General features: G+C 40.6%; 1 protein-coding gene across 2 annotated transcripts in view; it reads left to right on the forward strand.

Annotated features, from left to right (window-relative positions):
* The window catches only part of RAF1 (Raf-1 proto-oncogene, serine/threonine kinase), an 85,973-nt gene that overhangs the window by 61,290 nt on the left and 12,877 nt on the right, over window positions 1–11,806 (forward strand). Inside the window, exons 6-11 of one of the 2 annotated variants that reach the window (XM_017856111.1) lie at window positions 1,508–1,606; window positions 3,356–3,509; window positions 4,107–4,166; window positions 7,234–7,261; window positions 7,370–7,497; window positions 7,845–7,962. In XM_017856111.1, the coding sequence (XP_017711600.1) occupies window positions 1,508–1,606; window positions 3,356–3,509; window positions 4,107–4,166; window positions 7,234–7,261; window positions 7,370–7,497; window positions 7,845–7,962 (587 nt within the window). The remainder of the gene's footprint in view (window positions 1–1,507; window positions 1,607–3,355; window positions 3,510–4,106; window positions 4,167–7,233; window positions 7,262–7,369; window positions 7,498–7,844; window positions 7,963–11,806) is intronic. The other variant, XM_017856112.1, reaches the window with a different exon arrangement.

Consider the following 11,806-nt stretch of genomic DNA (forward strand, 5'->3'; position numbering starts at 1 on the left):
CCCCAACCCCCCCCCCTTTTTTTTTTTTTTTTTTTCTTTGAGACGAGTCTCTGTTGCCAGGCTGGAGTACAGTGGCATGATCTCGGCTCACTGCAACCTACGCTTCCCGGGTTCAAGCGATTCTCCTGACTCTGCCTCCCAAGTAGCTCAGACTATAGGCACACACCACCACGCCCAGCTAATTTTTGTAGTTTTAGTAGAGATGAGGTTTCACCTTCTTGGCCAATATGGTCTCGATCTCTTGACCTTGCGATCTGCCCACCTCGGCCTCCCAAAGTGCTGGGATTACAGGCATGAGCTACCACACCCAGCAATTTTTTTTTTTTTTAAAAAAGACAGGATCTCGCTCTGTCTCACATGCTGGAGTGCAGTGGCATGATCACAGCTCACTGTAGCCTTGACCTCTCGGGTTCAAGTAATCGTCCTACCTCAGCCTCCTGAGTAACTGGGACTACAAGTGTTTGCCACCATGCCTAGCTAATTTTTGTATTTTTTGTGGAGACGGGGTTTCACCATGTTGCCCAGGCTGGTCTAGAACTCCTGAGCTCAAGCAGTCTGTCCACCTTGGCCTTCCAAAGTGTTGTGGTTACAGGTGTGAGCCACCGCACCTGGTGGCACAAGCTTCTGAGTCTAACAGACATATGTCAGAATCTCACTGTTGTCATTAACCATAACCACAACTGAGTTTTCGTTCATGCATCTGAATAAGGGGGTATTACCTTCCTTGCATTGTTCTTATGAGGCTTGCTGACAGGTACCCAGCTCATGGAAAGAAGGTGCCTAATTACTCAGTTTTCTGTGATTTATTCCTCCTATTTTAGTCTTTTTATCTATGTATTTTCAAGATGGAATGTTTCCAGAAAAGCTCTATGTGACATAGTTTGTAAAATGTTCTACTGTAGTTTGAAAAACATTATTTTGATATAGCTAGACATAGGACCAGTATTTCCTAGAAATGCACACTGGGTCGGGCGTGATGGCTCACTCCTGTAATCCCAGCACTTTGGGAGGCTGAGGCGGGTGAATCATCTGAGGTCAGGAGTTCGAGACCAGCCTGGCCAACATGGTGAAACCCCATCTCCACTAAAAGTACAAAAATTAGCTGGGCGTGGTGGTGTGTGCCTGTAATCCCAGCTACTTGGGAGGCTGAGGCAGGAGAACCCAGGAGGCGGAGGTTGCAGTGAGCCGAGATTGCTCCTCTGCACTCCAACCTGGGCAACAGAGCGAGACTCCATCTCAACAAAAAAAAAAAAAAAAAAGAAAAGAAAAGCACAGTGGAGCCCATATGTTTATTGGCAGATTAGTATTATTCACATTCAATAATCATTCAAACCCAATTATTTGGAATATTGTTCCCTTTATTCTAGGTAATGTAAAACAGTTGAGGAAAATGTGACTGGGAAGAGTTCAGTTTTAGTAGCTCTGAGTTTGCAAAAGCAAGGCATGCTGATTGTCTCTGTAAGATTACTGTAAGCCTAAAAAACAGTCTTTCCTTGCTTTTGTTTAGATTGTTTCCAAATTCCACTATTGGTGATAGTGGAGTCCCAGCACTACCTTCTTTGACTATGCGTCGTATGCGAGAGTCTGTTTCCAGGATGCCTGTTAGGTGTAATTTTTTTACCTAATAGCTTTTCTTTTAGAAAGTTAATTGGGGGGGGGGGGGGGGGGGAGCGGTTGAAGCTCGAAGACAAAAAGTAAAGAGTTTCTTTCACATTCCCTCCCTCATGTGAAATCCCTGCTGCTTCTTGTGGAATGTGATACTGGTGGTACAGCAAAATGTAGAAATTCTCTTTATGGATCTGTAGATCTTACATTCTGGAAAGTGACTTTGACTATAGTTTCTTCTGTTATCGTAGCATATTCCTTAATATGTCATTACATTTTAAAGAGCTTGAGATTCTACTTTGCTCAGTATGTACTGAGTTCAACCTCAATTGAAAGGGTCCCAAAACTTGATACAGTGATTCAATAAAAATAAAACCCTTAACTTTGAAATGCATGTTATGGCCTTGCATTTGCTAAAACCATGTATTTAAATAGACTAGTGTCTTTAAAAAACATTTAGTTATATTTTCAGCGTAAATATTGTTTCTAATGTGTCTCTGAGTTTGCATATAACTTGTCTTTACTCTGTTTTCCAGCTTTACAATCAGTTTTGTTCAGTTCACGTATTGCTCAGTGTTACACACATGAATTTGAAACCTAAAGTAAAATCTACATCCAAAGTATCTTACTTTAGGCCAGGCATGGTAGCTCACGCCTGTAATCCCAGCACTTTGGGAGACCAAGGTGGGTGGACCACTTGAGGTCAGGAGTTCCAGACTAGCCTGGCCAACCAACATGGTGAAACTCCATCTCTACTAAAAATACAAAAAACTGGCTGGATGTGGTGATATGCGCCTCTTGGCCCAGCTACTTGGGAGGCTGAAGCAGGAGAATCTTCAACCTGGTAGGCAATGAGCTGAGATGGCACTATTGCACTCCAGCCTGGGTGACAGAGCAAGACTCTTATCTCCAAAAAATACACACACACACACACACACACACATAATGTGTAATCAGGTAATGTTTAATGTGAAACTACTATGGAAATTATTAAAGGCAGCATATCTCAGAATAAGGAATTTGCATATGTCTGGATATATATTTGTGTGTGACTTTTATTTTTCTTGATAATTTGAAAAGCAGATCTGACCAAGAGTTTGTAGTTACCTCTGAAGATTAGAGGAAACCAGGCCTCTGAAGCCATAAACAGAATTATGTGGGAAGGCATTTTTTCAAGACAATAGAACAATTTCCCTTAGAAAAGCTGGCCTTTTATCCCTTTAATTCATACATGGATGTTAACTGAATCTGAACAAACCTCAAACTAATCTTTAGAACAAATAATGAAAACGTCTGGCCTTTTTGCAGACATGCTTAGCACGTCTACTTACCTGTTTAAAATCTTAAAGTTCTTAAATTTAGTCTCCAAATTAAACTGGGCATGTTCCAACTAGCTTAATAAGTGGTAGTGTGGTTGTCAAATGTTAATCTATTCTTTCCCGGAGATGATGTAAAAATTTGGAGTATTCGGGTGGCGCTTTATTAAAAAAAAGAAAACTTAAAATACATTCTCCTTTTCATTGAATTCCCAATACATATATTATTTCCTGTTCCAAATTTTGTATCCAAAAGCACCCAGACTTAAGATAATTTTTAGATGTCACATATTTGAAAGAATCAAACATTTTGTCAAAGGTTCTACAGGTAGAGTTTGCCCTTAAGCATCTTAATCAAGTAGGTAGTTGAAAGACTTCACCAGTATGAAAGCCTAAATGCCAATCATGGAATTTTCTTTCTCCTCCTTGCCTAGTTCTCAGCACAGGTATTCTACACCTCACGCCTTCACCTTTAACACCTCCAGTCCCTCATCTGAAGGTTCCCTGTCCCAGAGGCAGAGGTCGACGTCCACACCTAATGTCCACATGGTCAGCACCACCCTGCCTGTGGACAGCAGGATGATTGAGGTAATAGGGCCCGTTGGGGGTGGTAATGTCAGTCAGTTAATGGGGTGAGGGTGATATTTATTCAGAGAGTGTTGGGTTTCAAATCTGATCAAGGAATGTTGCAGCACTTTCTCAGGTCTCTGGACTTTTACAGTGTATTTTATATCCATAATATCTTTAGACTGGCTGAATAGTCTGGTTGGTATATCATTCAAGTGGAGAACTAAAATTTCCTGAAAAATATGTTAACATTTGAACTCTTCCCATGATCAGATTTGAATAGGCTTTTAATGAATGAGTGCCTAAGATATTTAAAGAGGAGTTTAATTTTGGTGTGGGACAGAAAATAACAGTGATGGAGAACTACAGATTCTCTGGAAGACTTTTGTGATTTTATTTAGAAATAAAAGGGTGGAGTCCTAGGATTTAATAAGCAGGTATTTAGGGAGATGTCCAAGTGCCCAAAGCTAGTGTTTTTGAACTGCTTTTCTTTTCTTGGCTTTTGGTTATGTCCTATTGGTTTAATTTGCTTTCTGCTTCATCTTTAATAACAACTGAATACACTTAAATACTTCCTTTGTTCTTTATTCTTTTTTGTTTCTCATTGCTTTGGACTAGAATAACAACCTGAATGCTTCTCCCAGGGCGTGGTCCAGACGATTTTGTTTGAGGGGAAGAGTAGGTATTTTTCTTCATGCCTTTGCTTTCTTGTAATTAACAGGATTGCTAAAACTGTCAGACAGTAGACTACCAAAAATGAAATAGTTGCTAAGTTAAATTTATATTTCTTGTTGCTTGTTTCCATGTTTTCTTTTTTCCTTTTTTTTTTTTTTTTTTGGAAGAGAGTAAATAGAAATAAAAAAAAAAAAAATGTTGTATATGGTATTGATGATAGGTGAAATGAATTTCTTAAGTTAGGCCAGGCATGGCAGTGTATGCCTGTTGTCCAAGCTACTCCAGAGGCTAAGGCAGGAAGATCACTGGAGCCCAGAAGTTCTAGGCTGTAGGGAGCTACAATTGTGCCTGTGATTAGCCACTGCACTCCAACTGGGACAACATGGTAAGAATCCACCTTAAAAACAAACAAAAAATCTCAAGTTAGATTTTGAGGCCAAGGGCATTAAAAAGTTTTTTTTTTTTTTTTTTAAATCAGTTCCAACCAGACTAATGTTAGACTTACTTAGTTGGTACTCACAGCATTGGTATTCTGTTTATATATTAGTACCAAATGTGTCAGTTTGGTTGATAAACCCTGGAATAAATATCCTTTATTGAAAGCTTATCAGAGATAACTATGCTGTCTCTCATCATGTAGACATCTGCTGCCTCAGGCACAGTTTATCTCACTCAGACCTCAAATCACTTTCAACATAATTGTCCTGCCACTATTGTGAGGAGGTCATGTATAAGCTATTAATTTTGTTATTTTGGCTTTATCATTATGATTAGTCCTGATAATACAATAATATACCAGTTACTGCTACTTTTATTAAATGGTTTGTTCCTGTATGAACACTGTAATACTTACAGGGAACAGTAAAGGTCAGAATTGGCTAGGTGGGAAGATCACTTGCGACCAGGAGTTCGAGACCAGCCTGGGCTATATGTAGCAAAACCCCACCTCTACAAAAAGGTATATGAAAATTAGCTGGGCTTGGTGGTGCGCACGTGCAGTCCTAGTTACTCAGGAGGCTCAGGCAGGAGGATTGCTTGAGCCCAGGAGTTTGAGGTTGTAATGAGCTATGTATGATTGTGTCAAGAATTTTTGAGTTTTTATTATAAAAGAATTAGCACAACTGTTATCCCTAATCATTTTTTACTTTGAAAGCAGGGTAAATTTTGATTCCTGTTACTTAATCACATGAGTCAGCATTTTAAAAGTAGACTAATTGTTGCTTTATTTATTTAAATTATTTGTAAGTCTCAGATTATTCATAGTTCTCTTGAGTATTTAGATTCCAGGAACAATAGAAAAATTCTTTCTAGGATAAATTGATCCAGCTGTAGAAATTAGCACAGAATAAAATATGGAATATTTAATGGATATAGGGAAGAAAATTACTATGACATTAAGGAAAATATCCTACTACATAGGAATATAATTGTGGTTAATAAAATAAATTGTGCTTTGCTTTAAAACAAAGAACAGATTACTTGGATAATGAAGCTACAGCTGCCGATTTCTATTGAAATCCACATTATTTTTTGCCACTGTTTTGCCCACCTGGCAGTTATCCTGCTATACTTAAAAACACACAGATTCCTGGGCTTCCAACGTTCCCCTTCAGAACATGCTCAGTCAATCCTGGGTCGAGGATTAGGGGTGGATCATCATTCTTCTTTGCAGAGTCAGAATCACTATCCAAGTAATTCTGAAGACTAGCTAGTTTTGGGAACCAGAACTAGGCTTTCTTGTTAAATTCCGAATTATGTTTTGGGAGCAGAGGAACAGCTTGGTTTGATTCTTTTTATCTTGTAATGATATAATTGAGTGGGAGCATTCTAGTAATAGTTTTGTGGAACAAGTATCTTGTCTATACTGTAGTTACACAAAGAGAATAGTAGGACCTCCCCCCAAAAAATGTCCTTTTGAGGATACGGGGCCAAGTGGTTTTATATTATTCTATTCCAAGTGATGAATTTTAGATTGGGGTTTAGTTTCTAATAAATTCTAAAGATAGCCTTTGCTTTCTCCCATGAGTAGAATGTAACCAATTTCCAAATTTACCCATAAGGCAGTGTTTTGTGGTGAAAGAGCTGAGGGCTGAGATCCGTGTATGATGGTTTCTGGTTCTATTTCTGCCACCTCCTGGCTCTGCCAAGTGACCCTGCCAAGTCTCCTTACCTGTTCAGATGTGTTTTCTTATATGTAAAATGTAGGTTTTAAACTTGGATTTGTGGTCTTTCCAGCTTTCTGTGATTTTAGGCTTGGATAAAGTATGTAGGCTGCTTACCTTTTTCAAATCCCACTTCTAGTCAATTTAGCCTAACTCCTCGTGGAGTAAGAGCGAGCTTCCCCCAGAATCCACCTCTCCACCCTGCCTTTTTTAAAAAAAGTTTTGAGCCTCAGTGGAACAAGATTCCCAATCTTTGGAAGGGTCTCAGCTGGGAGTAACTTTGCTAGCTTCCCTTGAAAGAGTATGTTTGTTGTGTACATTGCTTTCTTTTGAGAAAAAGAATGTGGTTTTCATTATATATGAAAAACTAATACCAGGCTTGGCATGGTGGCTCACACCTGTAATCCCAGCACTTTGGAAGGCCGAGGCAGGTGGATCACCTGAGGTCAGGAGTTCAAGACGAGCCTGGCCAACATGACAAAGCCCTGTCTCTACTAAAAATGCAAAAATTAGTCAGGCATGCTGGTGCACACCTGTAATCCCAGCTACTCGGGAGACTGAGGCAGAAGAATCGCTTGAACCTGGGAGGTGGAGGGTGCATTGAGCTGAGATTGCGCCACTGCACTCCAGCCTGGGTGACAGAGCAAGCAAGACTCCATCTAAAAAAAAAAAAAAAATTAATACCAGTCCCTCTAATATTTAATGAAAAATCAGCCTTGGAGGTACTGGCCACTGATACTTGCTGAATTTAATCAAGGAATGTTGATTAGAGTATGTTTAGGATTTTTATGGTTTTTAGAGGTTTTGTAATACTATTTTGTTCTTGCACATCCTTCTCCTCTCTTTTCCCTCCCCCAGAGAAAATCTTTTGTGTGTAGGAGTTGACCAGCTTTCCTTTTCTGTTTCAGGATGCAATTCGAAGTCACAGCGAATCAGGTACTTTTCTGTAGTCATTTAGCCAACAATAATGGGCTTTTTTTCTTTATACGGTGTATCTTCTGTTGGCTTATCTTTGTGTGGATTCTGTTTGTCTTGTCTATTAAGCCTCACCTTCAGCCCTGTCCAGTAGCCCCAACAATCTGAGCCCAACAGGCTGGTCACAGCCGAAAACACCCGTGCCAGCACAAAGAGAGCGGGCACCAGTATCTGGGACCCAGGAGAAAAACAAAATTGTGAGTATAGAAACAGTACCTCCTGCCAATTAGGGTTCAGTAAGAAAAACCTCATTGGAAATTAGAATACTTTTAACTTATTTTAGGAGAGGATTCTAATAAAATATATTTAATGAAGGAGATTATAAATATCACTGTCATTTTTGGCACACTTGCATCAGACAGCTTGCCAGTGCTTTAACTGAAATGGTATTTCTCAAAAGACAAAAATCGGAAGTATAGTTAATATGTTTATCTTTAAAAGATATAGAAACAGATGATATGGCTTGATTCCTTCTTTGATGCGCTCATTATCAAAAGATTATTACCGTTGCATGGAGTATAATAATGATCTCTACTTGTTTCAGAGGCCTCGTGGACAGAGAGATTCAAGCTATTACTGGGAAATAGAAGCCAGTGAAGTGATGCTGTCCACTCGGATTGGGTCAGGCTCTTTTGGAACTGTTTATAAGGGCAAATGGCATGGTAAGCTTGGGGCCCTCCGTTTACTTACTGCAGGGGTTTGGTGTGAAGTCAAGTTTCAGCTCAGGGGGCCAGGAGGAAGAAAAGACTGAGTGCTCCTGGGCTTACAGCAGTACTCTCCCTTAGATACTTGGTTATACTTGAAGATTGAGCTTAATTCTTTTTAGACTAGGTTCTTATAAAGCTCCCAGGATAATTAGAAATTAGTGAATAAGACTTGAGCCCTATAATCAGATGTCAGGAATGCTTCTCCTTTAAACTGATTAAATACAGTCTGCACATGGGTCATGCTTGGAAGCTCCTTAAGTGAGCAAGAGTCTGCTGCTATGGAGGGAGCTTGGGTTCTAAAAACTGTAAGCTGGAAAGGACCTTAGAGATTGAAATGGGGGCTGATTTGCCCATAGTCATGCAGTTAGGCATAAGAAAGCTGGAAATCTCCTGAAATAACTTCTCTTTGTCTCGCCCTAGGATTAGTTGTGGGTATCCCTATCAAACAGGGAAGGCATAGACTTAATTATTGAATCTATGTGGAATATTAGTGTTCTTATTTTAATGGAAACACTTTGTCACTTGGAAGAAAGGTACTATTTAACTTCTGTAGTTACAGCTTGTGTATTTTGGCAACACTCAACATTTTGGCAACATACTTAGCATTTCTCTGTTAGGTTTTTAATGCCTCTGGCTTTAGGACTTTGGCAAATAATAGGTATTTTCTTGAAAATGCTGCATGTTCCCAAAAAGTCATCTCTTCTAAATTCAGATTACAATAAAGCAAAAATCACAGAGTCCCTCAGTGCCTATACTTCTACTTTGGATGACACTGGAATTATCTTTAGAGATAAATGTGCAAATGTGCAAAGATTGAGAGAAGTTAAAAGCATCAAATGAATGGAGTATTAAAATTCAAGGTACTGAAAATATCAAACACCTCCAGTTTTGAGTACTTGGTTCTTTTTTTTTTGGAGATAGATTCTTGCTCTGTTGCCCAGGCTGGAGTACAGTGGCACAATCACAGCTCACTGCAGCCTCCAATTCTTGGGCTCAAACAATCCTCCTTCCTAAGCCTCCCAAGTAGCTGGGACCACAGGTGAATGCCCAGCTAATATTTTTTATTTTTTTGTAGAGACAAGGTCTCACTATGTTGCCCAGGCTGGTCTCCAACTCCTAGACTCAAGCAGTCCTCTTGGGTCTCTCAAAATGCTGGGATTACAGGCATGAGCCACTGTGCCCAGCCTTACCTTGTGCTCTTTAATGCATGGTTTTTACCACTTGTAATTTACCATGCTCATTAATGCATGGGTTTTCACCATTTGTAATTAATCATCTGACCAATTTCTAGTTCCTTAAGAGGATTGGCACCCGACTGAACATTTGTAAAGTACATGTGGAATGATTCCTTTTCCTTTGAAAATTGCATCTGGCAGGGCAGGGTGGCTGACGCCTGTAATCCCAGCACTTTGGGAGGCTGAGGCAGGCAGATCACTTGAGCCTAGGAGTTCAAGAACAGCCTGGGCAACATCGTGAAATCCCATCTCTACCAAAAATTAGGTGGATGTGATGGCACTCGCCTGTAGTCCCAGCTACTCGGAAGTCTGAGGCAGGAAGATTGCTTGAGCTCAGGAGGCAAATGTTGTAGTGAGCTGAGTACAGTAAGTACACACTACTGTACTCCAACCTGGGTGAAAGGGCAAGACCCTGTCTCAGAAAAAAAAAAAAAAAAAGAAAGTACATACATCTAGTATGTACTACCGGGCTGCCTCTCAGGTCCCAGAGAAATGATACTGTTGTAGAATATTTATTTATATATATTTAGAGACAAGATCTGGCTCTGTTGCCCGGGCTGGAGTACTGTGGCACAATCTTGGCTTACTGCAGTCTCTGCCTCCTGGGCTCAAGCCAGCCATCCCCCTGCCTCAGCCTCCCAAGTAGCTGGGACTACAGGCACATGCCACCACACCCGGCTAATTTTTGTATTTTTTGTAGAGATGGGGTTTTGCCTTGTTTCCCAGGCTGGTCTTGAAATCATGAACTCAAGCGATCCGCCTGCCTCGGCCTCCCAAAGTACTGGTATTGCAGGCATGAGCCACCATGCCCAGCCAGTTGCAGAATATTTTAGATGGCATAAATATCTCCAAGATTCCTTAGGAAAGAAGAACACAAGCACTTTGTGGGATAGAGCACTTATTGTATCTGAGATAACAAGGCTGCTAGTCATTGTAGGAGGCAGAGCAATGGATATTGCATTTATTGCTTCTGTTAGCATTTGATCATTTTTATATCACATTTTAAAAGCCCCAGCTAAAAGCCAGCGGATGAAGTTTAAGTTGTACCCAAGTTTAATTTTCCTCTGGTTGAGCACTTTTATTTGGGGATTCATAAGTTTTCTGCTTCCGAACTTTGTCTTCTCTCAATAGGGTGAGCTTTCAAACTGTGATAAAGATTATTTGTTACAGTGTTACTTCCATAAAGACTGCTATTAGAATGTAAATAACTTGTTTTTAAGATTCTAGGATTTTTTAGGCCAGGTGCGGGTGGCTCACACCTGTAATCCCAGCACTTTGGGAGGCTGAGGCGGGCTGATAACGAGGTCAGGAGATCGAGACCATCCTGGCTAATACGGTGAAACCCTGTCTCTACTAAAAATACGAAAAATTAGCCGGGTGTGGTGGCGGGCGCCTATAGTCCCAGCTACTCGGGAGGCTGAGGCAGAAGAATGGCGTGTACCCAGGAGGCAGAGCTTAAAGGGAGCCGAGATCGTGCCACTGCACTCCAGCCTGGGTGACAGAGTGAGACTCCGTCTCAAAAAAAAAAAAAAAAAAAGACTAGGTTTTTTAAGTCAGAAAGTCTCAAAAGTCAGAGGAGTGAAGAGCAGTGGACTTTTATGCCTTGCTTTCAGAAAGCAAGCCCTGGTCTATGAATGAAGAAGAAAAATGAGTGGTCAAGGAAACATAATTTCTAGATTGTTTCATGCAATACTTTTTTTCCCCCATATTCTGGTTCCTGTATACAATATATCTGTTCAATATCTTAAAAATTACAACTGTTTTCATGATTTTGATTGAAGATTTTTTTAACTCAGCCTAGCCACTGTGGAAGTAAAGCAGAAAGGGTCTCAAAGCAACTCAGAGGCCTCAGATGCATAAACTAAAACTCAACATATTTATTTAAAGCAGTGTCTCTGAGGCCCAAAGTTCACAACCTCCTTTTGAGCATTAAATTTGGCATCAAGCCTGGGTTCTGGTGGCTCATGCCTGTAATCCCAGCACTTTGGGAGGCCAAGGCAGGCATATCATTTGAGGTCAAGAGTTCAAGACAAGCCTGACTGAAATAGTGAAACCCTGTCTCTGATAAAAATATAAAAATTAGCCGGGCGTGATGGCGTGCACCTGTAATCCCAGCTACTTAGGAGGCTGAGGTAGGAGAACTGCTTGAACCCGGGAGGTGAAGGTTGCAGTAAGGCAAGATCACACCACTGCACTCCAGCCTGGGCAACAGAATGAGACTCCATCTCAAAAAAAAAAAAAAATTCCCTAGGCCAGGTGTGGTTGCTCACACCTGTAATAACGTAGCACTTTGAGAGGTTGAGGTGGGAGGATCACTTTAGCCCAGGAGATCGAGACCAGCCTAGACAACATAGTGAGACCTTGTCTCTACAAGAAAACAACAATTAGCTGAACATGGTGCTGTGTGTCTGTTGTCCCAGCTACTCGAGAAACTGAGGCAGGAGGATCACTTGAGCCTGCGAGATAGAGGCTGCACTGAACCATGATCATACCACTGCACTCCAGCCTGGGCAACAGAACAAGACACTTTCTCTCCAAAAAAAAAAAAAAAAAAAAAAAAAAAA

The sequence above is a fragment of the Rhinopithecus bieti genome, unplaced genomic scaffold (assembly GCF_001698545.2).
Source record: "Rhinopithecus bieti isolate Rb0 unplaced genomic scaffold, ASM169854v2 scaffold_44365, whole genome shotgun sequence".
Classification (NCBI taxonomy): Eukaryota; Metazoa; Chordata; class Mammalia; order Primates; family Cercopithecidae; genus Rhinopithecus; species Rhinopithecus bieti.